This window comes from Eubalaena glacialis, chromosome 4 (assembly GCF_028564815.1).
Source record: "Eubalaena glacialis isolate mEubGla1 chromosome 4, mEubGla1.1.hap2.+ XY, whole genome shotgun sequence".
Classification (NCBI taxonomy): Eukaryota; Metazoa; Chordata; class Mammalia; order Artiodactyla; family Balaenidae; genus Eubalaena; species Eubalaena glacialis.
In genome coordinates this window covers 38,656,676-38,683,232 of record NC_083719.1, presented here as the reverse complement: position 1 = coordinate 38,683,232, position 26,557 = coordinate 38,656,676, and the positions used below count along the sequence as shown (strand labels likewise).

General features: G+C 34.8%; 1 protein-coding gene across 4 annotated transcripts in view; it reads right to left on the bottom strand.

Annotated features, from left to right (window-relative positions):
• Positions 1-26,557, bottom strand: part of PARP8 (poly(ADP-ribose) polymerase family member 8) — a 179,268-nt gene that overhangs the window by 55,393 nt on the left and 97,318 nt on the right. For all 4 annotated transcript variants that reach the window (XM_061189243.1, XM_061189241.1, XM_061189240.1 and 1 more), the window contains 6 exons: positions 21,457-21,546; positions 20,818-20,888; positions 19,248-19,325; positions 17,567-17,661; positions 7,825-7,885; positions 7,299-7,389 (listed from right to left, as the gene is read on the bottom strand). In XM_061189243.1, coding sequence (XP_061045226.1) covers positions 7,299-7,389; positions 7,825-7,885; positions 17,567-17,661; positions 19,248-19,325; positions 20,818-20,888; positions 21,457-21,546 — 486 coding nt within the window. The remainder of the gene's footprint in view (positions 1-7,298; positions 7,390-7,824; positions 7,886-17,566; positions 17,662-19,247; positions 19,326-20,817; positions 20,889-21,456; positions 21,547-26,557) is intronic.

Here is a 26,557-nt window from a genome sequence, read left to right as displayed (position 1 = left end):
AATAGCCAAAGCAATCTTGAGCGGCAAAAAAGGAGCTGGAGGAATCAGGCTCCCTGGCTTCAGACTATACTACAAAACTACAGTAATCAAGACAATATGGTACTGGCACAAAAACAGAAATATAGATCAATGGAACAGGATAGAAAGCCTAGAGTTAAACCCATGCACCTATGGTCAACTAATCTATGACAAAGGAGGCAAGGATATACAATGGAGAAAAGACAGTCTCTTCAATAAGTGGTGCTTGGAAAACTGGACAGCTACATGTAATAGAGTGAAATTAGAACACTCCCTAACACCATACACAAAAATAAACTCAAAATGGATTAAAGACCTAAACGTAAGACCAGACACTATAAAACTCATAGAGGAAAACATAAGAAGAACACTCTTTGACATAAATCACAGCAAGATCTTTTTTGACCCACCTCCTAGAGTAATGGCAATAAAAACAAAAATAAACAAATGGGACCTAATGAAACTTAAAAGCTTTTGCACAGCAAAGGAAACCATAAACAAGACGAAAAGACAACCCTCAGAATGGGAGAAAATATTTGCAAATGAATCAAAAGACAAAGTATTAATCTCCAAAATATATAAACAGCTTATGCAGCTCAATATTAAAAAAACAAACAACCCAATTAAAAAATGGGCAGAAGACCTAAATAGACATATCTCCAAAGAAGACATACAGATAGCCAAGAGACACATGAAAAGCTGCTCAACATCACTAATTATTAGAGAAATGCAAATCAAAACTACAATGAAGTATCACCTCACACCGGTTAGAATGGGCATCATCAGAAAATCTACAAACAAGAAATGCTGGAGAGGGTGTGAAGAAAAGGGAACCCTCTTGCACTATTGGTGGGAATGTAAATTGATATAGCCACTACGGAGAACAGTATGGAGGTTCCTTAAAAAACTAAAAATAGAATTACCATATGACCCAGCAATCCCTCTACTGGGCATATACCTAGAGAAAGCCATAATTCAAAAAGACACATGCACCCCAATGTTCACTGCAGCACTATTTACAGTAGCCAGGTCATGGAAGCAACCTAAATGCCCATCGACAGACGAATGGATAAAGAAGATGTGGTACATATATACAATGGAATATTACACAGCCATAAAAAGGAACGATTTGGGGTCATTTGTAGAGATGTTCATGGACCTAGAGACTGTCATACAGAGTGAAGTAAGTCAGAAAGAGAAAAACAATATCATATATTAATGCATATATGTGGAATCTAGAAAAATGGTACAGATGAACTGGTTTACAAGGCATAAATAGAGACACAGATGTAGGGAACAAAGGTATGGACACCAAGGGGGGGAAAGCAGGGGGGAGGTGGTGGTGGTGGGATGAATTGGGAGATTGGGATTGACATATATACACTAATATGTATAAAATAGATAACTAATAAGAACCTGCTGTAGAAAAAATAAATTGAATTTCAAAAAAAACTGAAGTAAGCTAATAGAGACAACTCTAATGAAGATATTTAACAGTCATGGGAAGCAGAGTGTTAGGGACTAAGTTAAGAGTGATTTGAGGTCTAAAGGTGTTTGTTTTAAAGATGAGAGGAATTTTTTTTTTTTTTCCTGAAGGAAATCTTTTGGAAGAAAGAGACATGAACAGTACAAGAAGGAGAGAGAGAATTGCTGGAAGGGTATCTTAATTAGGTGAAAGGAGATGGAAGCTAGCATGCAAATGCAAGGATGATATTGCACAGGAGCACGGGTAGCACCATTCATACTAACAGTTGGGATAACTGTTGGTTATTAATAAGACAGAGCAAAGACTGTCTTATTAATAGGACATTCTCAGACCACACATGCTCCACATAGTAAACCAGGCTGGTATCCCCAACTGCCTCACCATCTTGGCCATTAGTCTGAGATACAAACACTCCACTGATCAAAGAAAATGGGTGTTATATCACCCATCAGTTTCTTTCCTGAAAACATTCTAATCCCTTAACATAGAGAGTACATCACTCCAATCCCACGTGTCCCAAACCCAAGGCTATAGAAAAGTGAATAAAAAATCCTAACTTGAAAACCCAGGGGAATTATTTTTTAAAGAAAAAGATGACAAAACTAGAACACAGTGTGTTCTCTCTAAGATTTAAGAAGACACAGTCTCTTTTCAGGCAGATGGAAAAAGTAACTGGGAAGATGGAAGCAAAGAAACAAAAGGGAGCTGGTTTAAAAAAATGCAGAAAAATCCAAAACACACTAGAACTGAAATCTTCACTGAAGAAAATTGTATAAGACACAGAGAGAGAGAAAGAAGAGATATAATAGACACAACTGTTTATCCAGAATATATTAATTATCCTATAAATTAATAATACAAAGACCAAAACTTATTCATACTATGAATGACTAGAAAATAAATGTCACCAACATTGACTCAATTAGTAGTATAAAATCTGAATGACCCCAAATTTTGGAATATACTGAAAGAGCTAACAAGATGTTACTTCCAAAAATATTCCAAAATTCAAGTGACAAAATTCTTATTACTATTAAATTTAATGTAAAATTAATTAATTATTGTAATTTATTGTATTTAATGTATTCATATAAGATGTTAGTAATCAGTGAAATTGGATGTAGAGTGTATGAGGACTCTGTACTACCTCTGCAGTTTTTCTGTAAACCTAAAAATGTTTTAGATTAATTTTTTTAAATGTTTGTAAAGGTAATAGATTTTTTTTTAAAGTACAGCAATTTATTAAACAAATACCTTTTATTTTTCTGATTTTTGTCCTGGAACAGGAAGAAATACCAAAAACATTTCAATGCTGAGGACTAAAACTCCAAATTGCAACGTACAAGATGGTTGGTGAGAAGTAAACAAAAGTAATTGTATGCCATCATATGAAAAGCAAGTCACAGACAGAATAAAATTTGTTCCTGTACTATATCTACTAATTTAAATCATGATGCTAATAATTATCAAATTACTACTAAGTATTTTCTAAGGATATATTATATGCATAGGACTATATTCTAGTTCCTGATTGGGTTCACAAGAAATATAAAACCTAGGTCTACCATATATTCTTTTCTTCCTTCGAAGTGAGAGAGTGGCATGGACATATATACACTACCAAATGCAAAACAGATAGCTAGTGGGAAGCAGCCACATAGCACAGGGAGATCAGCTCGGTGCTTTGTGACCACCTAGAGGGGTGGGATAGGGAGGGTGGGAGGGAGACACAAAAGGGAGGGGATATGGGGATATATGTATATGTATAGCTGATGCACTTTGTTATACAGCAGAAACTAACACAACACTGTAAAGCAATTATACTCCAATAAAGATGTTAAACAACAAAAAAAAAGAACACATGGTGTTATGGGGATGGATGGTGGTGGTGGCTGCACAACAGTGTTAAAGTATTTAATACCACTGAACTGTGCACTTAAAAACGGTACATTTTATATTATGTTTACCACAATTTAAAAAAGGAAGGTAATAGATTTTTGATAGCCAAAACAATCAGTTAGAAAATAAACTGGAATATAAAAGTGCCATTAAGCAAACAAGTAAGTAGTACACAAATATTCAGGAATAAATTTAGCTAAAATCAGTCATTTAAGGCAAAAACAAAACCAAAATCCAAAAACACAGAACTGTACAACATTTAAAAGTAGAATCTACAAATAAATGCTCCTTTATAGGAAAAGTAATAAATATTATATATGTCTATTCTTCCAAAATTAAAAGTTTACCTCAACCAAATTCCCCACAGCATTCAGTTTTGGGGGCAATAGAATGAGAAAGATATACTAGTAAAATATTTTCTGTTTTACAAAAGGTAAAAGTTCAATTTTTCCTTGTCTCGTAATTTGGGTTGGCAATAAGTGAGGGTCGCTCAAGATATGTGAAAATTAGTCCCACACTGTGATCATGTAAATGTAGAGGTATCAATAATGAGATGATCTGCACAGGCAAACATTTTTAATAACATCAGCTATTTATCACTTTAAACTAAAAGCAGCCCTGTCCTTGAGATCATAAACTAGACTTATATACCAGCAATTCTGGAAAAAATATATAGTACCATAAGAATCATAACAACCTTGTCTTTTTAAAGTATATTTCCCCATGTACAATAAAAATAATCTTTATTTTTAACTTCAAATTGGATAAGGAGGTGTATTTCTTCAATTCTTATCAGAACTAACTCTAGAGTACAGTAAATGAGTAAATGTGGAATTCTCTTTTTGTTTTAAAGAAGTTTTAATATTTTATTTTTTTTATTTTTTGGCCGCATACCATGTGGGATCTTAGTTCCCCGACCAGGGATCGAACCCGCAACCCCTGCACTGGAAGCGCGGAGTCTTAACCACTGGACCGCCAGGGAAGTCCCTGGAATTCTCTTTCTTTACTATCCTTTTTTTTTTCCCCACACTGTCTCTGTATTTCCTGTTTTCATTATAAAGAGTCTTTACTCTTCTTATCGGAAGAAATTATACACAAATCACACTAATTTCTGAAAGAAGTGCATTTCGACACTGCTTGAATTCTGAGGAAAACAAAACTCACATCTATAGGAACAAAATTATAATTCTTGGACGATTATTGATTTTGTGAACAAAATTCAAAATGATGCATAAATAAAATGAAAGCAATTGATAATAAAGAGGGGAAAATATGGTATCAGCAGAGATTGTAGTAAAATTAAAAATAGAAGGGGAACATTATATCAAAGCCTAAATTATGAAAAAAATTCACTCAATGGAGTAGAAGACAAATGAAAAAAACTTAGAAAATCAGAGGTGACGGATGAAAGACTAAGCGAAATGATAAACAGCATGGAGGATACGGGAATTAGATCCAATCTACATATATTGGGGCGAGCAGATAAAGAAGGTAAGCATACCAATCAAAAATAAATATATAAAAAGTAATATCAAGGAGAAATAGAAAAAAATACCTCGATAAATACACATAACAAAACATAAACAAAACCAAGATAGATTTCTTACAAATGAACAAAGTTAAACACTTCAGACACAGACTAGCAGAAGTTTTTAAAGCACTTTTGCCTTTTTGGGGGGAACTGTTATGAGCCCATAAATTTATAGTTGGTCAAGTTTGTGTCGTTCACAAAACAAAGAGTCATTCTTAGGTATGAAAAATGAAGCATAACCCTCACGTTTCTTTGGTTTACAAACTATTAAACATGTAAATCAACTAACAAAGATGAAAAAATAAGAAATTACAGATGAATTGCGATACCAAATAAATAGTATTGAGCAATAAAATGATCTAAACGTGAATTAAAATATAATTGTTGAAATATTTATAAAACCATGCAAATGTGACAAATCTTTAAAGAGATACTGTGAATGGAAAATCTCTGCCTAAAATTCAAGATTACATAAACACATGAGTAACAGTGGTAAGATTACATAAAAGCATGCCACATCGTCATCTTGCATAGATGGAATTGGGGTGAGTAGAGATTAAATGACCCAATTTTCTTCCTAACCCCATTAATTAAAGAAAAAGTCCAGACATGAGTGCTTCTTTTGCTTTTAACCACCATAAGAATAAAATAGAATAAGTACATTTCAAATCACTAAAGAAAGAAAAATATTAGCGATACCGCAGAATACGTGGGAAAACAGCAAAAACACATACACTTATAGGCTGGAATATTGTGCAGATATTACAAATCATTCCATTTTAGAATATTTAACGACTGGAGGACAGGCTCATGACATAACATTAAGGCACACAGATATTTATACAATTTGATGTCAACTTCATGAAAATAAACCACACGTGCACAGAAAACAGAAACAACACCAACCGATTTACAGGTTTCTCAGTATAGAGGGATTATGAGGAATTATTTTTCTTCTTTATTACATTTCTATATATTTGAAATAATCAAAATAAAGATATGTAACATCTATTTGTCTTTGCCTAGCATTAAATCACATCAGTTACTATGTGTTACTGTATGTTGATTATTTAAGTAGAATACATTACCCAAAAATTAAAAAATGGTGACAACAGAGACATTTTCAAAATGAGAGACCTTCCTATATATTTCATAAACTTGAAAGGGCAAATATTTTTCTTATGTGAAAACTAACAGTAGATATAAGTTCCCTGATATGCCTAAAGAGAAATGTGCAAAGACCACGGTAATGTGTGCACAGCAGATTAAAAATGGCCACAATTTCGAGAGGTGCCGTCTATGTCCCGATCCCTTGATTCTGGGTGGGTTCATTGACAATTTTGATCAACAGAATACAGCGAAAGAGCCGTTGAGCCTTTTAGCACACCCTGTCTCTTGGAACCCTTGCTTTCGGATCCCTGTCACCATACTACAAGAAGCCCAAACCACACGAAGAAGCCGTGTGTAAGGAGACACTCTAGTTAATAGCCCCAGCTGAGCCCTGCGTGGTCCCGAAATGACACCTGTATCAATTGCTAGCCATCTGAAGTCCAACCATCTTGAGCATCCAACCTCGTGGAGCCATTAATGACATAAACCCCGCCCACCATCTGACTGCAAAGACGCGGGAGACGCCAAGCAGGAGCTGCCCAGTTGAGCCCCAAAGAATGGTGAGAGAGAAGTTGTTTTAAGCCACTTCGTTTTGAAGTGGTTTGTTCTGCAGCAGTAGATAACTGCAATAATATGAGTAGATGCAGTTGTGTGTGTGTGTGTGTGTGTGAGAGAGAGAGAGAGAGAGAGAGTGTGTGTTAGTAGGCAGAGAAAACATTTAAATCCAGTAAGTCTTGACAAGATTTATAATAGGGTCCTGTGTTATAAACAACTATTCCTTGAGATAAAGCAAAATCATCCCTTCAGGTATTGGAAAACAAAAATATTATTATGATCCCCATTTTCAAAAACAGAAATATGTTACACTTAGGCTAAATTCGTCAGTAATCAAAGGTGAGATAAGTAAACATTAAAATTAAATCTCAGGTTCAGAGACACAAATAATTAAACTTAAGGGCAACCCTAAGTATACTTACTGAGAATCTATTATATGCAAAATTCTCTTTTAGGTTTTCTTGTGTTTGTTTCACAGCAACTTGTCAACTTCTGAAAACTATAAAACTAAATGTTATATGTTTCTGCTTCCAATAGTTATATTGGTCATAAAGCACCTCTGTTAGGATGCAAGTATATTTAAGTATCATTATGAAGATGGCTGCATTTATGTTCAGAATTACAAAATGAACAGTCATTTTACTTAATGCACAATGCACAACTAATGAACATTCAAAATAATAGAGAAATAAAACTAACCTGGGCCATTTAAATACTGTGTAAGTGAACAGTGTAGTCGGACAATTATAGGTTCTGTTCGAATCACTTCCCATGCCACAGCAATCTCCTCCTGTGCAAATATTTGAAAGATGAATTAGTCATCTTTTAGAGTTCTTGATTTTTCTTCCAGATAAAATTTTTTAAACTTATTTTAAATCATTAAGGCCTATAAGTTATTTCAAAACCTATTTGCTTGTGAAAAGAAAGCCAAAGTACTCTTAATTTTTGCCTTCTAAATCTGAAAAGTAAAGTGAAAACTTAAGAAATAATGATATACTACAAGCCCATAAGTTTCAGAATATATTACAAGAACTGATGGAAAAAATATATATGTATATAAAATCTCTGCTTTTTTGACAAGTCATAGCATTTCTTCATAAATCACTTTAACAAAGTCATTATGTTACTTATAGTATTATGTACAAGAGAAACTAAAATTAAATTTCTTCCAAGAATAAAAGTGTTTTTTAAATGTACCAATCATATTGCTTCAATTGATACTTACATCAAGAAAGCTAACATCAATATGCAGATCAATATCTACATCATCAATGGCTCCATATTCCCTGAAAGCAAAGATTAACATTATTTTTTTCATTTTGCTTAAAAGATAGTGTGTCCTAGCTTATTTTAAATTAAAATTTAATCATGAATTTTCATCTCTGATTTCCACAGATAGCTCAGAAATGACTGTGGACATGAATTAACTAACTCAATTTAGTTGGATTGTGGTCTTATGTGACCTCTTTATACCATATAGATATCTTTCCATCTTCATGTTCAGGCAAATGCATACATAAATTCAAGAGTTATTTGGTTCATAGTTTCAAACATTCCCAGTTCTCTGTGACAAATTAAACAATCTTCTTATGTGACCACTCGCTTTTCACTGTACTCTCTGAAGATGAAGAGCTGCCTCTAAGGGAAAGAAAGGAGTTTCTGACACGAGGAAGGGGTGGAGGGATAAGTGACTGCCACAATAATGTGCCCGTAAATTTTCGTGTCACGTTAGACGGTGGTTCTGAAACTGGTCCAGGTGCTCTGCCACTTAAATGTCACTATGTTTTGACAGGCAGCTCTAAAGGTCTGATGTATCAAAATTAAAACAAGTAACAACAGTATATTCCACATAAAGACATTATGGAGACCAACTTTTCTCCAGCCAACATAGTGCCACAAACTAGCCCATAGTTAACAAAGATCATAAAAACAGCAATTTTTGTATTCTCCATACACACATCCCTATTTTTGATATTTTAATAAATTTCTTAAGTTACAAATACAAATCATAGTGAGGGAGAAAACTATAGAGATAACAGAAATTATAAAAGTTAATGGCCAATATTTATTGAGCACTTTCATGCCAGAAATCGTTCTGAGGATTTTGCACACATGCGATCATAGTGCACTATAGGTACTACTACCATTTCCAATTTATATGTCCATTAACTGAGGCTCAGAGTAATAGAGTAACTCACCTGTCATCACTTTGTAGCAGAGCCGGGATGTGAATACACGTATCCTATTTACTTATGCAAGTGCTTAGCCGATTCAATATTCAATAAACTATCACTTTGTGTTGGAAACCAGGTCAAACATTAATGGATGATCTCATTAGGTCCTCATCATAGCCTTCTGACAGGGATACTATAATTATCCTCATTCGCAAATGAGGAAACTGAGGTTTAGAAAAGCGAAACAAGTTGTCAAAGGGCAGATAAGAAGTCAGTGGGAAGCCAGGCATTGAACTCATATTCAACTTCAAAATTGTACAGTACAGTATCTGGCACATAGTAAGTACTCAATGAAAATTTCTGTGTATGATATATGCAAATAATGCTAACAGAGTACAAAACTATGGCACTTTTATAGGGTTTAGAGAAGGCATTTTTAATGATTAAATGGCTTTATGTAATTTGACGAATAAAGGAATCTAGAGGGTCCTTTTTGATATCAATGACAAAAAAAATGCAGCACGTTAGAAAATAATAACTCAGCCTCTATGCTTTCGTCATCCTCTCCTTAAAAATATATCAAAACACTGAGCACATTTTCACTATTTATGAAATTACTTTTTGTTTTTTCATGGTCATATTTTTAAAGGTTACATAAAGAAGAAAAGGGATAAAATTATTCGCATAGGAATTCTTTAATTGCCTGCGTCAAAACATCTGTGCTATTCATAAAGGATAAAAACCTTTATAACCCTTTACAAATTTAGACATATATGCAAATTTAGATACAAAAGTATGCCAACTTAGTTATGAAATTATACAGAAACTAAGACAAGAAGAAGGACCAAGCACAAGAACCATTTCTTTTATGCCTCTACTTCAGGGTTCAGAAAACTTTTCCTATAAAGGTCAAAAGAGTAAATATTTTAGGTTTTTCAGGCCACATAGAGTCTCTGTTGCATATTTCTCTTTCTCTGGGTTTTGTTTTTTTTTTAACAACCCTTTAAAAAAGCAAACACCATGAGCTGTTCAAAATAGGCCCCATGGCCCAGTGGTCATAATTTGCTGACCCTGAACACCAGCAAATTACTCATAATATAAGAAGTCAAATACCTACAGCCAGGCATGTTAAAAGAGAGCCATTAAATACAATGATGAGGATAGATCACTAATGATGTGCAAAAGACATTTTGGTGAGGCAAAGAGGCCTTGACAACAATCATTCCCAAGAAAATTATAACAAATACGTGCAAACTTTTACCTAGAAGGATGTATGTAAGAGTAGAAATTAGAAAAAAAAAGAATATTGAATAATAAGGAAATACTTAAACGATGGCACGTTGATATAATTTTTTTAAATTACCCATTATTAAAAATATTGATATAAAAACATTTAGTATCCTGAGGGAAATGTTCCAAATATACTGTTCACTGAGCAAGCAGATCACCAAAACACTATGGAAACTAAAACACTTTATTTAGATAAAATAGAAATAGGAAAACTAAAAAAGCAGAAAGAGTACTTCTATATTAACTATAGGTTGTGGATACAATTTATTTTATTAAAAAATGTTATGTATTTTCTAAAAACATCTACTTTTTCTGATTACAATGGTAATATAGACTCATTATATAAAACGTGAGAAAGAGAAAAACGGACAATAGATAAATTGTAACACAGTCACTCAGAGACAATTCTTCTTGCTTATACCTCACGCCAGTCTCTTTCATATATTAATATATCATGTAATACACATGATTATTATTAAGGATAATAAGGTATGTAAAGATTTTTGTCCTGCTCTTTCACTTTTTCTATAATGAGTATTTTTTTATATTGTGGAATATTCTTCAAAACCATAAATTTAAATGTCTGTATTTATATGAATAAAATTATGTAATACAACATTAGGTTGCTTTCAATTTTTTTACACTATAAATATTGATAAATAGCTCTCTGGATAAAAATCGATGTGCAGCTGTCTTCCCAGAGAATAATTTCTAGAATTACTGAGTAAAATAAATAGTATAACTATATTTGGGAGTCTTAATATATACTGTTTAGTTACTATTTTAAAAGGTTAAAACAACTTATAATCGCACCAGCAAGGATCCCCCAGTGACCATTTTCCACATCCTCATCATCACCAGGCATTTTTTTCTCCCATCTTTGCCAATTTCAGAGGGGAGAATAATTTTGGATTTATTTATGATGGCAAGACTTTGGTATGTTTAGAGGCAGAGAAAAAGGAATCAGACATAACAAAAGTCAGCACAAACCTTACCCACAGCTGTTTTCTTCAAAAATAGATTTCCAGATCATTTCAACAGAATTTATCATAACGTTATGATTGGAATGTGATATACGTTCCTTATAAAACCTTTAATATGTGAATTCTGAAGTATTCTTTATATGATTTCTTCAACACTTTTTTGGTTAAAAGTTAGTATTTTCCCAGTTCCCAATACTATCAATTTCTTTCCAAAAAAAAGTAACTAAAGGGTTACAAGTGTTCTTCTTCACCATAGCAGAGCATAAATACAGAATTTTAAGGAGGCAGAGGCATTAAAGGTTTGCAATTAACTGGATTCTGCAGGTGTAGATCTGTAAATAGTTACACTTTTGTTTTTATGCCACACTTCAAAGAACTCACAACAACACTGTGTATATGCAAACCAGTTTCCCTTGTGATGCCCTTTTTATACAATGCCAGTAATTTCACGTTTCCTACTGCGAGATTACAAAGCGTGATTACAGTCGGTCCAGATGCAGCGGCCCAGTCATCAGGATTGCTTCTGTATCTGAATATCTTTCAGTAGCCCTGGATCTAATGAATAGCAAATGCAGAATCAAGGCGAATGCTTGAAATACGAATGCAACTTGAACTGTGAATCTTGATTCTTGATATCTGATTGTGTACTGAACGCTGTATCGGGTTTATAATAATTCAAAACAATTCCGTGCACTGTCTATATTTATTCACTATGAAAAGATCACATCAAGTTGAACTTGAATACTTTTTTAAGAGAAGGGAGACTACACAGAAATGATCTGACGCAGTTGTTTCACTCTGGGACTGAGGGTTTGAGAACTGCTCCACAAATTTCTTTCTAGCATCTGAGTTATTAGTCTTTGAATTGACATATCTTGAAATCCAGCCATCTGATTTGGACTACTTACATGTGACCTAGTTCATTTAAGAACATATGTGTGAAATATATTTTTCTATGAACATGCATTTTTGAGGGCACTATGTGTTAGAATTCTTAGCAATTCATTCTCCTGTTTTTTAGTGGAACTAATCAAGACAACATCCTCATTAATGATACCACATACATACTTACAATATATTAAATGTTAGACCATCTATGTTGGTCCTCCTTTCTCTATAAAACCACAGCTTATTTATTATACTGTTGTGATGTTTTATAATACTATCTGATCAAAATTAGCAGGACTGTGCTTGTTATAAAAATATATTTTAGATAGATAGCCTTCCCTTATCAACTGTCAAGGAAATTATATGCGTACACACACATACGTGAAACTCTATCACAAGTTCTTGGGAAATAAAACTCTATTGCTATTTAGTTACTTCTGCTTTCAACAATTAGTCAGTTATATTTTGAGAAGAAATATATTTTGTGAAGAAACATACACCTTCCTATGACATCTGAAACTCAACAGCTTGTGTGTCTATCTCTGCATGCCTACTCAGTGTGTGTTTCATGCTCAGTGTGGGAGAGATGTTTGTGAATGGGCCAAGAAATATGCAAACTCAGTAGCGGGGAAGAAGTCTTGGCAGATTAAAGCATTTGCAAGACTGTATTCATGGTAGCTATAAATTTCTCTAAAGGACAACAGGGCTAAGAAGAATTTAAAAATTAGATCCAGATAAGAAAGGAAACCCATATAAAATAACAGTGTATAAGAGGTAGTGTAAACACTTGCTACAACTCTGCCCTCCGTTTAAAAGTCCTTGGTTTTGCTTGAGGAAAGCACAGGCATTGGAAGTAGAGATGACTGTCTGGGATCTCACATTCTGAAGCTTGCATCTAGATTTTATGCCAGTGTTTTTGAAAAATAGTCTCCTCTTTGTTTCTTTCTTCTGTGTGCCTCCTGCCATCACTTTCCCCTGGTTTTCAATTCAGACTGCTTTTCCGTAGGCTCCAGAGGCAGAAGCGGGAGAATCAGTATGCTGCAAAGGACATTACAAACATCCAACGCAAGATCTTTTGACGAATGACATACTTGGGTGTAGGTTAAGTTATGCTGTAGTAACAAACATCCTCAAAATCTCACTGGTTTAACACACAAAAAAAGGATTTATATCTCACTCACACTTCCTGCTTACTATGAAATCAGAGGACTAGAAAGAATGCTATTCATTGTAGTCGCCAAGGGGCCCAGAGTGGTGGAGTACTGAAGATGTGGGAACTCACACACTAGCACTTTGGCTCACATTTCACTGGCCAACACTAGTTGTGTGTCCACTGCTGATATTATAAGAGGTAAGGACGGGACTTCCCTGGTGGTGCAGTGGTTGAGAATCCGCCTGCCAATGCAGGGGACACGGGTTTGAGCCCTGGTCCAGGAAGATCCCATATGCTGCGGAGCAACTAAGCCCGTGCGAAGCCACAGCTGCTGAGCTTGCGCTCTAGAGCCCGTAAGCCACAACTACTGAGCCTGTGCGCCACAACTACCAAAGCCCATGCACCTAGAGCCCGTGCTCTGCAGCAAAAGAAGCCACTGCAAGGAGAAGCCCGCGCACCGCAATGCAGAGTAGCCCCCGCTCGCCGCAAAGGCCCACGCACATCAATGAAGACCCAACGCAGCGAAAAAATAAATAAATTAATTAATTAAAAAAAAAAAAAAAAAAGAGGTAGGGAAATACAATCCTGCCATCTGCCAGAAGAGGAGAACCAGAGATTTGTTAAGTAGTCCTACTGGCCCACTACTAATGGAAATCCAGAGAAATTAAAGTGGTCCACCCTGATTTATGTGGCTTTTTCTTTCCTTTTCTTTCTCTCTCTCTCTCAACCTCTCTCTCTCTCTCTCTTTTCCATGAGATATATGTTTGGGTCGTGGGCCTGAATATAGTGGTATAGCTTCCTTAAACCTTAAAAAAATCCTCTGCATTCCCTGTCCTCCAAAACATCAACTCCAAAACTACGATCATCCAACCACAAAAAGTGATCAAAATGCAGAATAGTCACAATCTTGCAATCTTCCAACCTACTTTAACATTAGCCACAATAAAAAGATTAGAATATTACTCAGATGCCTTCAGTTCTTTAAACGGATGATGGATGCTCATAAAGCAAAGGATATTTTATTTGGGGTAAAAGTTTGAAACACCATCAGCAAATTATCAGAATCATTTCATTCCCAACCAAATGAGAATTTTGTGATTTGTAATTCCCTGCTTTCTAAAAATATTAATCTCAAATTGTTTTCAATAGCACTGATCATTTTTTAAATGAATACATGACTATAGGAGTAAACATAATAAAAACATAAAATAACCTCATTTTGTCGCATGATTCAAGATGAGACACATGCAGACTGATCAGGGGGGGCTAACCATGCTCCCCCAGAGACCTAACTCACTTCCTGCGCAACAGCCTGTGAATCAGAATTGTCATCAATGTTTCCAAGCACGGTTCAACCCAGCCAGAACGCTGCTTTTGAATGATTTGGCCAGGTAGAGCTAAAATTACCTACTTAAGTAATAAATTCATCATCGGTCACTTTTTCTATAGCCTCCCTCAACCTACTAAAAGAGAGTTTTGCCTCAATTGAGGCAATCTCTGTTATTTTCATCTCTTAAAGAGAACTTAGATGTGGTTAGCTGCCTTTCTCATTAGATGTCACATTAAAAAAAATGACAGCAAATAGCATATTATGCATATTGAGGTACTTTTGCTCTTCAAACTCCATTAAGTTCTTATAAACCTCAATTAAGTAAAAGAACACCTAATTAGAACAGTCTGTTTTCAACAGACTTAAAACTTTGCAAAGAAGGTGACTCCAAGATCTTAGGCCTAACTACTCCTTTCTCCCATGTGTCCAAGCCACAGTATTTGAGACCAGACAGTAAATTCATTCTTATTTATTTTAAGTAAATCAGACTAGTCCTGCTGTGGTTTCCCTTTATATCATGAGGCCTCTGGGAGTTTATTTATTCTGGAAACATCCTCTGTAGTTAGAGAAAATCTAGAGCAGGCAAGAACATGGCTTACGTTCACTGAGAGTTAAATGGGATCAAAACTCGTAAGTGGAGTTTCCCTGGTGGCGCAGTGGTTAAGAATCTGCCTGCCAATGCAGGGGACACGGGTTCGAGCCCTGGTCTGGGAAGATCCCACATGCCACGGAGCAACTAAGCCCGTGAGCCACAACTACTGAGCCTGCGCGTCTGGAGCCTGTGCTCCGCAACAGGAGAGGCCGCGACAGTGAGAGGCCCGCGCACCGCGATGAAGAGTGGCCCCCGCTCGCCGCAACTAGAGGAAGCCCTCACACAGAAACGAAGACCCAACACAGCCAAAAATAAATTAATTAAAAAAACAACAACAAAAAAACTAGTAAGTCAAAGAGGCAAGGGGAAAATAATCGAAACCATTTATGACTTCAGATACTTCACTTGAATGAAATTCCAGATATTTATCTAATTTCAACAGTCTATAAATTATCAATATTTTATTAATAATGGAAGATACTAATAGAAATTATAAGTATTTATCTTATGATAGTAATATCATAAGAAATTATCAAATGCTTGCTGAAGAAACAAAAATATTCATATATATATACATATATATATGATATGATTGAGGCCTAGATAGCATGGAAATATATATAAAAAAACTTTATAAAAGCAATCAATGTGTGGTAAAGTGATTCTCTAAACAAAAATACATATTTCAAATGAAAAGCAGGTAAATTCTATGTTGTGTTGAATTAATCATACACAGACGTTTTTCTTTCATGGGGGAGAGGGTTAAACTACTGAGATTAAAGTTTTAAGCTTTCAACCAAAGTTTGACTAAAGTTAAAAAATTAGTCATTGTTTTGGACAATTTATTTATTTATTTAGGCCGAGCCACACAGCTTGGGGGATCTTAGTTAACCTACCAGGGATCGAACCCAGGTTCTCGGCAGTGAGAGCACGGAGTCTTAACCACTGGACCGCCAGGGAATCCCTGGACAATTCATTGATAGTCCCTGTTGCCTTCTTCATTTATTCATTCTATAATACTTATTGAATCTCCATATTCCTTATCCTGGAGCCAGAGCATAGATCAATTGTGAAATGATCACAGCTAATTTGCTAAAACTTTGGAAACTGCAAAGATTTGCTTGTCCAAGTATAATCCCAATCACCCTCACTCAGTTGTAGCCTAATATCCCTCCATGAGCAGGAGGGAGAGGGTCCGGGTGTACAATCCCAGCTTATTTAGGCCGCAGGTGGTTGTGAGTTTCTGCAGGTAAAATGAAACAGTTAGCAATTATAAATTACAGCTGTGTTATACTCCGTTAAGTATTCGTTTGCTCTCTCAAAATCTGCATATGTTCACTGAAAAGAATATAACCAGATAATATGAACATTTTTCACAGACGTTCCACTGAAAACAGTCAAGAAGCCCCCAGCTTATATTTCATATATGCCCTGTGCTAGGCTAAGTACTGGAGTACAAGCAGGATTGAAAACCAAACCAACACAAAATAAAGGCAAATAACAAAAAAGTGTGCTGCCCCAGCACTCACAGAATTCAGAGTCTAGAGGGGGAGAAGTAAACCCATAATGACAAGACATGAAGAGACTAATAAGTGAGATTAAGAGCCAAATGTGATGGGAGTGCAGACGGCAGAATAACCAATCTGTATCAGAGATTCAAGGAAGGCTCAAAGAAAAGCTGACCTTTAGACTGGGGCCTGAATAAAGAGAGCAACCGGGGTTGAGAGGGAAGCACTGCTTGGGCAAATGGACAAAGTCAAGGGGAAATACAGCATGTTTCGAGAACAGAAACAATCCTGGTTTGGGTGGATGAGGCTGGAACTGAGGTCAGGCTGTGAGAGGAGTCTGGAGACTTGGAGAAGATAGGAAGATTGGAGACTTTAGGAAGATAATAAAAATCTGAAAAATCAGATCTGACTCATGGAAGGAAACAAGTATGATGGCAGAAAAGGGTTTTTCTTAAATTAAGGAGGGGAAAAAAAGTCTAAACAGGGATGGTGGGGGTCTTCTGAATGATTAAAGTAATAGAAAATGGCCTGGAAATTTATCACCAAATAATATATTAAGTAACTGCAACAAAAAAAGTAATTATCATTCAAACACACATTGCACAAACTTATGTCTTTTTTTCCTTTCTTTTTTTAGGGGCCAGATTACATATCACAATGTGATTTGGATACCAGCGGTTATGCATAATTTACTTTTATTGTTTACACAAATATGTCCTTAATTTATGATAACAACATGGGCTCAGCTGGCCAAATCTATTACAGGAATTGATCATGATGCCACTCAAGATGCCACTGATATTTTATCAGACTAACTCTCCAAAAATAACTAATTTCTTTAATGAAATCAATGTAATCTTAAACCATGTGTACACACAAAAAAATCATAGCCATAAATATGCCATTTTGTATAAGCAGAAACATAATAGACTCTCTCATGTACTTTCAAATATAATTAAGCCCAAGAAAATTTCCACTTAACTCCAACAGAAAATTCCAATCACTTTCCAAATAATTTTAAGTTGTATTCACCAGAGGTATTTATTTACCTGAGAGAAACTGCATGCGGCCCATATATCTCTCTCACTGCCGACAAATCAGCTTCGAGTTGGGGGTGCTTGTGCAGCTCCCCGTCATAGTTCACCTGATGAAAAGGGATAACTTAGAAATGACTTAGGGTAAAGAGAATCAGAAAAATCAAAATACAAACAATCGCTTGGACAGGTGACCCTGTAGTTCTGCCATGGGCATTTTCTCGGTCGCCTTCATGAAAAAAGTATAGACAGTTCAGCAATATATTCACTAAAGTTCTTAGGTTCACATACATCTAGTATAATTTATTATGCTTAAAAAGTAATATCTGACTACTTTGATACGAAGACAATGCCAGTGTTAAAAGGAGTGAAGTGGCAGATAATCTGAAAAACTTCTAGACTGAAAAAAAACATTTACTTCCCCCTGTAAGAATTAGCAGTGTAAAGAAAAATCAAAACTGGAAGAATTATTTTGCAGAATGTTAGAGTGTTATATTGGTTAAAGAATCATTAGGAAAAGTACCCCATTCCTAGTAAGGCATTCCTGGAGAGAGGAAACCTAGTTTTATTTATGTCCGTCCATACCTCTACTGCCTTGCATACACTTGATTGACAAATTACTAACTTCTGATTCTGAATCAATAAACTGACTCGCATTCTTTACGTAATAATAACTGGCTTTAAAGCATCTCTTTAACATATTACCTTTCCCTTAAACAATCCAAGTTACAAAGCATATTGAATCAAGAAGTTTACAGAAACAGAACAAGACACCTTATATAGCCATATCCTAAAATCAAATGCTCAGTTTAAAATTTTAACATTATTCTGGAAAAATATAATGAATTCTTTCGTATATTTGCATATGTGGCTATGCCATTTTCATATATATAAATTACGATGTTTCTTCATAACAATTTTTCAACAAACACTTTAGTATAGAAGGAAAGGGAAGACAATGAATACAAATAAAGAGGATGCTCGATAATTAGGGCCCATCAGTTTTTATAAAGGTTAATCACCTTCTATTTAAAACTAACAATTCGGGCTTCCCTGGTGGCGCAGTGGTTGAGAATCTGCCTGCCAATGCAGGGGACACGCGTTCGAGCCCTGGTCTGGGAAGATCCCACATGCCGCGGAGCAACTAGGCCCGTGAGCCACAACTACTGAGCCTGCGCGTCTGGAGCCTGTGCTCCGCAACAAGAGAGGCCGCGATAGTGAGAGGCCCGCGCACCGCGATGAAGAGTGGCCCCCGCTTGCCGCAACTAGAGGAAGCCCTCGCACAGAAACGAAGACCCAACACAGCCATAAATAAATAAGTTAAAAAAAGATAAAATAAAACTAACAATTCACGCTTTTATTAGTGTCACCGTTTCAAAATATTGACTGAGCACAATATGCTTAATAAATGTAAAAGTTAAAAGCATAATAAGATGCTGTCTGCAAAACATCTGTAATGAAGTTAAGACAACTTCAATGTAAATAAATGATTACAGTCAAATAATTGCAAAAGTAACCTTAATTTCTGAAAATATATAGAAAATGAGCGACAGACAAATTATAGGAATTTCCTTGTTAGTTACAGAACCCTGAACGACACACAGGTCTTTTAGATGACAAGCACAGATTTCCACTAGAACACGTATGGCTATTGCTACCTTTGAGAGTGGCTATTTGGAGGAGCTGGTGTGCTTACCTGTCCTCCATAATAAAATTCTTCAGAATCATTATCTCCTTCAGAATCTTCTTCCACCGTACTATTTTGTCTTGACTCCTTAAAATAATAGTAAGAAGACAATGTTAATGGTCAAACTAGTTTTCCTCCTTCTGAAACGAAAGTAACAAATGGCCATAATAGGTAGGTCTTATGCGTATCACATGGATTTTAAATAAAAGAATTCTTGGTGCAGTACAAACCAAAAACAAAAAGGTAGTAAGAGACAATTTTGTGGGTGCATTAAGCTCTATGTACATTTCACTGGTCTTGAGTTGTACAATTTAATATTTGATGTATATAAAAAGCTATGTTCATCAATTACAATTTTGGGTTTGTTCTGATAAAACATCTGAGCAGCTCACACTGGTTCAATTTTTTATTAAAAAATTCCTCAGCGTTATTTATCCCAGACTGTTCTCACTTCCACTGCCAACTCCACATAATGGTATGAAAGAAAAGGCACTTTGAATCTAATAATATAAAACTCAAATTATGAAAATAAATACAAATCACATTATGAACAGAACTTTGGAGAAATTATTTTAGATTTCAGATTTCAAAAGGATATTTAATTAAATATGCTTGAACTTGAAGTTTGAGCTTCTAATTAACTGAACCATATCTGTTATATGTCTAAAGTACAAACAACAAAAATTCATCTAAAGTAACTATTCCTATCCCTGACCTTGTTAAAATAATTAAGAGAAAGGTAGCTGCTTTTAGACACAGGAATCTATTAATTCAATGTTTTGTAATTATCCCTAAATTTCTAGATCAAATTTCAAATTACTAAGGCAAACAAAAAACCGAGAAAAGGGAATTTGGGTTTTATAAAATACAAACAGTTTTTGGTTTTAGCAGCAATAATGTTAAATCAGTGATTCTCAGTTTGGCTAAGAAGAGCAGGATGAATGGTACAACACTGAGAGGAAGGCAGGGTTGCATTCAGTGCATAGTTTTAAAACCAAAGAATTGTCGGGTCCCACCATATTCATTTTGTTTGTTTAATGTCCCAGTATTTACTTAGAGATTGAAGTAAATTTCTTGAAGGTGAGGAAAGGGGATAAGTTTGTTGTTGTTATTTTAACACTGGCCAAAAATAATAAGACTATACCCAAGCTCTGTGTTCCTTTAGCTAGAAAGATCATCTTTTACAGATGAAATTTTAAGGGTCTGATCAAAACTATGTATACCACATACAGTTATTCTAAACATACAGTTTAGAATAACATACGGTTATTCTAAATATGTTACATAAGTGCTCTTCAATCAACTACATTATTTGATGAAAACACAGAGAACAAGTTAGGTTTTGTATGCACTTTATTTAGATTTAAACCAGATGTTCTTTCTATTACTTTAAAGGTAGCTAATTTTAGGCCACTGTCCTTCCCATACATAAGTCCCTAAGCCAGGAGCGTGTACTTCATTCACTATATGCAATTTTAACCTAAATAATGATGATATTAACTACAAATACACAGTAAATTTCAAATAAATCTATACTGTTTGAAGAAATATAATAAAACATAAAATGTAATTTACATACCTCCCCATTTTCCTTCTGTAATTTGGATTTTATGGATAAGCAACAGTTAATGTCATTTGTCTTTCTTAATTCTGAAAGTTATAATTAAAGAATCATTTTAGTTTTCAGTATACTATTTACCAAATATTCATAAGTTTCAGTATAAAAACATCCCATAGATGATTCTTTCCTTTGCAAGAGAAATTAAGGGATAATTTGAAATTATATTATGTTGGAGAATTATATTACATACAAACTATTCTGATTTTTCATTGCCCATAAAAATGTGCTCAAACTGAAGTGGCCACAGTACAAATTCCTTCAGCTCTCACTATATATTTCATGGGATCTACATTGCCTTCAGTATGTTTTTTAAATATTCAGTTTGTCTGGCAGTATCATTATGAATGAAAATATTTTCACAAAAGCAAATATCTGCATAAGGAATTTAAATGGGACTTTTAAAATGTACTAATTTATGCATTTAAAAAACTGTTGAAAAACAAATTAATGACTTTAAATAGAAAATCTGTATGGAAAACCAGATTTATAGATGCCAAGGATAAATATTATATGGGTTAAAAGAAACCAAAAAACAAAGCTACCTACAATCAAGAAAATATTAACCTGGAATTTAAGAAAATAGTGTATTCCTATTACCTGTTGCTATTCGATGAAAAATTACTGGAATTGGCTCTGTAGTAACTAATACATCTTCATCATTTTCTGAACTTGACACATATGTATTATCTGCAAAAGAAATACAGACAACTAAAGGCATAGTAACTTGAAAAAGTACAACCTTTATTTAAAAAAATTAAGGTATAGCCACATCACTTCCAACACTCATAAGGCACACACTACTGTTCCGATTAATCTCAGAAAAAAAATGAAGTAAATTGCAGGTTTATGTGCGAATTAATTGTAAATGGCTTCTTTAAAGATGTTTGCATTTCGTAGAGAAATACGGACTTTGGATAGAGACTATCCAAACACATCTCTAACATCCCATGCAGTAATGGATCATTTGGACGCAACTGGTTGCCTCAACTCACTGAAGAGCATCCTTCCCAATATCGGTATCAAGTATATGGTAATATGACAAACGACTGTTATTTTTTTTGCTCATTGATGATTACAGGGCATCTGTGACACAGCTATTCAACAAATATTTAACCAATTTTTAAATAATGGTCCTATAACATATTCATCAATGATGTATAAAAAATGTAAAAATATATATAAAAAAATAAAAGTATAAAATATACCTAACCAACAATAGAAGGCTGTATCAATTTCTGCTAGGAGAAATGAGTGTTCAGATGACTTACTGAACACATGATAAAAGATCTTGAGCCCAGTTTTCATAATATTGTGTCAGTACAGTGAGAACATGATTTTTAACTGATAGATAGCTAAGTCATTACTTTATTTCCAAAGAAACATCTGTACTGTTTTTAGACCTTGAGTAGTGAGTAAATGACAGTGATATGTATTCACAACGTAGCCACAAAAGACTCTCAAAGTCACAAGCCTTTAAGTTATTCAGGAATCTGAGAGGAGATGGGGGTGGATTAAACTTGAAACAAAACAGGTTTGCCCCATTACTTTGATTTGTTCTAATTACAAATTTTGCCTTATTTCCTTTTCAAGTAGCATCTAGGAGGGTGTGAGGATTTTTGTGTTTATCAAGTGAGACCCCGGATTAAGAAACAGATTTAATATAACTTTTTAATTACTGTCTCATCATATTAGGTGAGCCTTTGACTGCTTATCTGGGGTCTCTTCTGTCAGTAAACTCATACCTTCAGGTGAGGGTCAACAGCTGCTCCGTTAAAACAGAGATTTTAAATTTCTTAACCCTCATTCAGAGGGTTCAGTCCATTTTTAAACTTCTTAAACCCTCATTCAGAGCCTTACTGATTCATTGTGCTTAGTTAGGTTTTCCCTATGTACAATGGATTCCTTGACGCAAACTTGAGAAGAAAAAGAGCAATGGAAGCAATAGCTGACCACCAACTAGAAGGGAAGATCCAGAAAAATCTCTACAGTGGACTCCATATCATGGAATATCTCAGTGTCATGGAATGAGGAGGATTCTACTAAAGCATCAGGAGGCAAATAAATTAGAACTTTCTGTTTAAGAAAAGAAGGAAATGGGGGGCTTCCCTGGTGGCGCAGTGGTTGAGAATCTGCCTGCCAATGCAGGGGACACGCGTTCGAGCCCTGGTCTGGGAAGATCCCACATGCCGCGGAGCAACTAGGCCCGAGAGCCACAACTACTGAGCCTGCGCTTCTGGAGCCTGTGCTCCGCAACAAGAGAGACCGCGATAGTGAGAGGCCCTGCGCACCGCGATGAAGAGTGGCCCCCGCTTGCCACAACTACAGAAAGCCCTCGCACAGAAACGAAGACCCAACACAGTCATAAAAATAAATAAATAAATTAATTAATTAAAAAAAAAAAAGAAAACAGGGAAATGAATAACGCAATTTAAAGGATCAAATGGCTTACACAAAGTGTTGACACTGGAAGGCAGTGAGGTGTGATTCAAGACAATATAATTTAGTAAATAAATGTTGCATAATACCGAAAGACAGGATTAGGCGTTCGACATAAGATTTTCTAAGAGATTTTCTACCAGTCTGTATTTTGATTAGTATTTAAGCGTTAGAACACTTTTAATTTCTGCTTTTGGCTTAATTTACCCAAACCAAAATGTTTTCAGTTTGCATGACAGTATCCATTAAATAACCATTACGATACAATAGGCCAGATCACAGAGGTGTATTCAAGTCGAGAACAGAAATGTAAGAGTAGACAAAGCACTTCAAATCTAGACTCTGCTACCAATTAGCTGTTGATCCCTTTAAATCTAAGCCACCGTCTGCTTAGTTATAAAATGAAGAGGTTTGCTGATGATCTTTGAGGAGCGTCCCAGCTGTCTGAATTGATTCTACGTTTTCTTTTGTTGTTGTTTAACTAATTATTTCTAAATCTTCCTCAACCTATTTTGACATCTGTAATAATACATTGTCTTTGTTTAGACATAGGAAAGTAGGACACAAAAAGGATAAAGAATGCATTTAAGGTAACAGAATGAGTCAGTGACAGAACAGAATGCTTTCAAACTCAAATTCCTTCCCAGGAAGTCTCCCACTTGAGTCTAAGGCTGACAATTTTTTTTTCTGAAAGCTTCCGGGGACAATTAGGTTCTTTAACGTGTATGTTTTGTAGAGAACCTGTAGATTTTTGTTAAAGGCTGTTAACAGTATGAATATTTTCTCTTCCCTTCCCTACCAGACTATACAAGCATTACTGGAACTTCTGTGGACAAGGGAGAGATGAGTAGAGAGCTATGGAAACGCATCTCTTAAACTACTGCTTTTATTCTATTTCTAATTTAAGCCATCATTCCATTATTCATTACTATGTAACTTCGTAGTAAGTGGTAAAACTGTCTGAATCCAAACATCAATGCTTTGCTATGTTTTTTTATATCAAAATATTGTCACTTAACAATTGCAGTATCTTGTAAAACATGTAAGAGAAATGAGAGAATTCATACCCTCCAGTAGGTAAGCCTCCTACTTAAAGGTGGTAACTGATGAGAAAGAATTCTGCTGACCTGTCACAACAGAGTCAATTATCTGTGATTTGTAATATACTTACCTTTATAAAACAGAAAACTGTCTACAGTATAAACTCCACAGGTAAACTAGAAGGCTGCTTTATTTCTTCATTTCATTTGAAGAGCCAATATATCTTTAGTATTTCATTTATATACATGTTATTATGTATACCTAAAACTTGAAGACCCTCTCAATTTTCATTTTCACAAAAACAAACTATGAAATGAGTTCCAATAGATGGCACAGGTAACTTAATAGATTGAAATTATAAAATGGCAAATCTGCTAAGGAAATAAATAGGATGGCATAATCCTGAATTTGGAGGATTATGCTGATACATGTTCATAGGGCAAAAAAAATCCCATACTGTATTTTCAAACTTAGATGATGAGATAAGCACTGAACCGTATTATCCAGAAAAAGTAGGAAAAAAATCCTGAGGAACATTAGCAGAAGGAATTAATAAAAGTACTATCAAGATTACTGCATTTAGAAATTAAAAGCAACATAAAAGAGAGCTATTTGTTTGAAATGATTTTTAAAATAGGCAAATTTTTGGAAGAAAAATCAAGGGGAGAAAAAGACAAGAATAAATATAAAATAACAGAAATGAGAAAGGAGAAACAACCACAGAAGTGCAGAAGATTTTTAGACTTACAGACTGAATACTATTAAAGACACTTTTTGCTGAAAAATTTGGACATTCCTAGAACATAGTGGGCTTTCAAGAAGAACACATGTTAAACAATGACTAAGAAATAGAAACAAAGAACAGGTTCACCAATCGTGGCAGAAAAATATGACAACTGCTCTAGAACCATCCCTAAAAGGATACCAGGCTCAGATAGATTTGCTAGCAAGTTCTATCAAATGCCAAAGAACAGTTTAATTCCGTCATCAATTTGAAGTATTTAATAACAGAGTACATGACAAAATACACGTAGTTCTTATAGAGCAGCCTTAAGATATCTGCTAATATAACTTGTCACCTTCTATTCAAAGGAGAAAACATATACGATACCTCATTAGATGCCAAACAAGAATTCGATAAAGACTTAATACTCATTCTTAAAAAAAAAAAAGCTTAGTAAATGAGAAAAGGAATGATACTTGCTTTTCTGAAAGCGACTAGAAGCAAGCTCACTAATTTTGAGAAAAGGAACAAAGCTGCCAATTTTCATATCTATTATTAAAAATCATTCTGGAAGTTCTAGCCAGTACAAGAGGAGAAAAAAATACAGGTATGAATACTGGAAAGGAAGAGCAAACATATAATTTTTATATAATATTATCTATATGAGAAATCAAGCGTATTAACTGAACTCCTAGTACAAATAACTATGGATTAAAATTTAATAATGGGGAAAATATTATCATAGTAATATTCACTTTGAAGAAAGCTCCATAAAAATACTACTACTACTTCTTCCGCAGAAGTGATAGGAATCAGAACTGAATTATAGATTTGGTTACCACCAAACTACACATCCTTGGGGAATATTTAACTTCCCTCAGCACACTTCTTCAAGTATAAAATGTCATGATAGCACTTGTTCTGTCTATACACAGACTGGTATTTAGAATCAATTCAATCATGTATAAGAAGATACTTGGCATCAACCAATTCAAAATTCTATCCCCAAATGCACTAATCTCTCTCTCCATCTTTGTGTTTTATTTACACTTCTTTTTTATAAATTAAATTATATTGGCAATTCACTACGAACTTGCTTCATGATGTAAACTCAATTTAAAAAAGCACTAATGATAACCAATACTTTATTTTTTAATTTCAATTTTTGTATACTGTAGTTCCAGTGGGGCTCCCATATGGCGAGAAAAACCAGAGTAATACTTCTTGGCCACAAGAGGGAGCTAAACATTTGGTTCACTTGGTTTATTAAAGGCATCTACCATATTTCTTGCGCTACAGAATAATTCACTTACTGTCTTCAGGGGGCTTTCATTTGTGGCATTATTTCTATCACCCTGACTTAAATGTCCTGCATCTCTCTTGGCTGACATCTCTAGGAGCTGCCTCAGATGAGAAGCATAATAATCATAATATTTACAATAAATAGTGGGGCTTTTATTTTCCTAACATACTTAAGCAAACATTCAGCATCAAAAA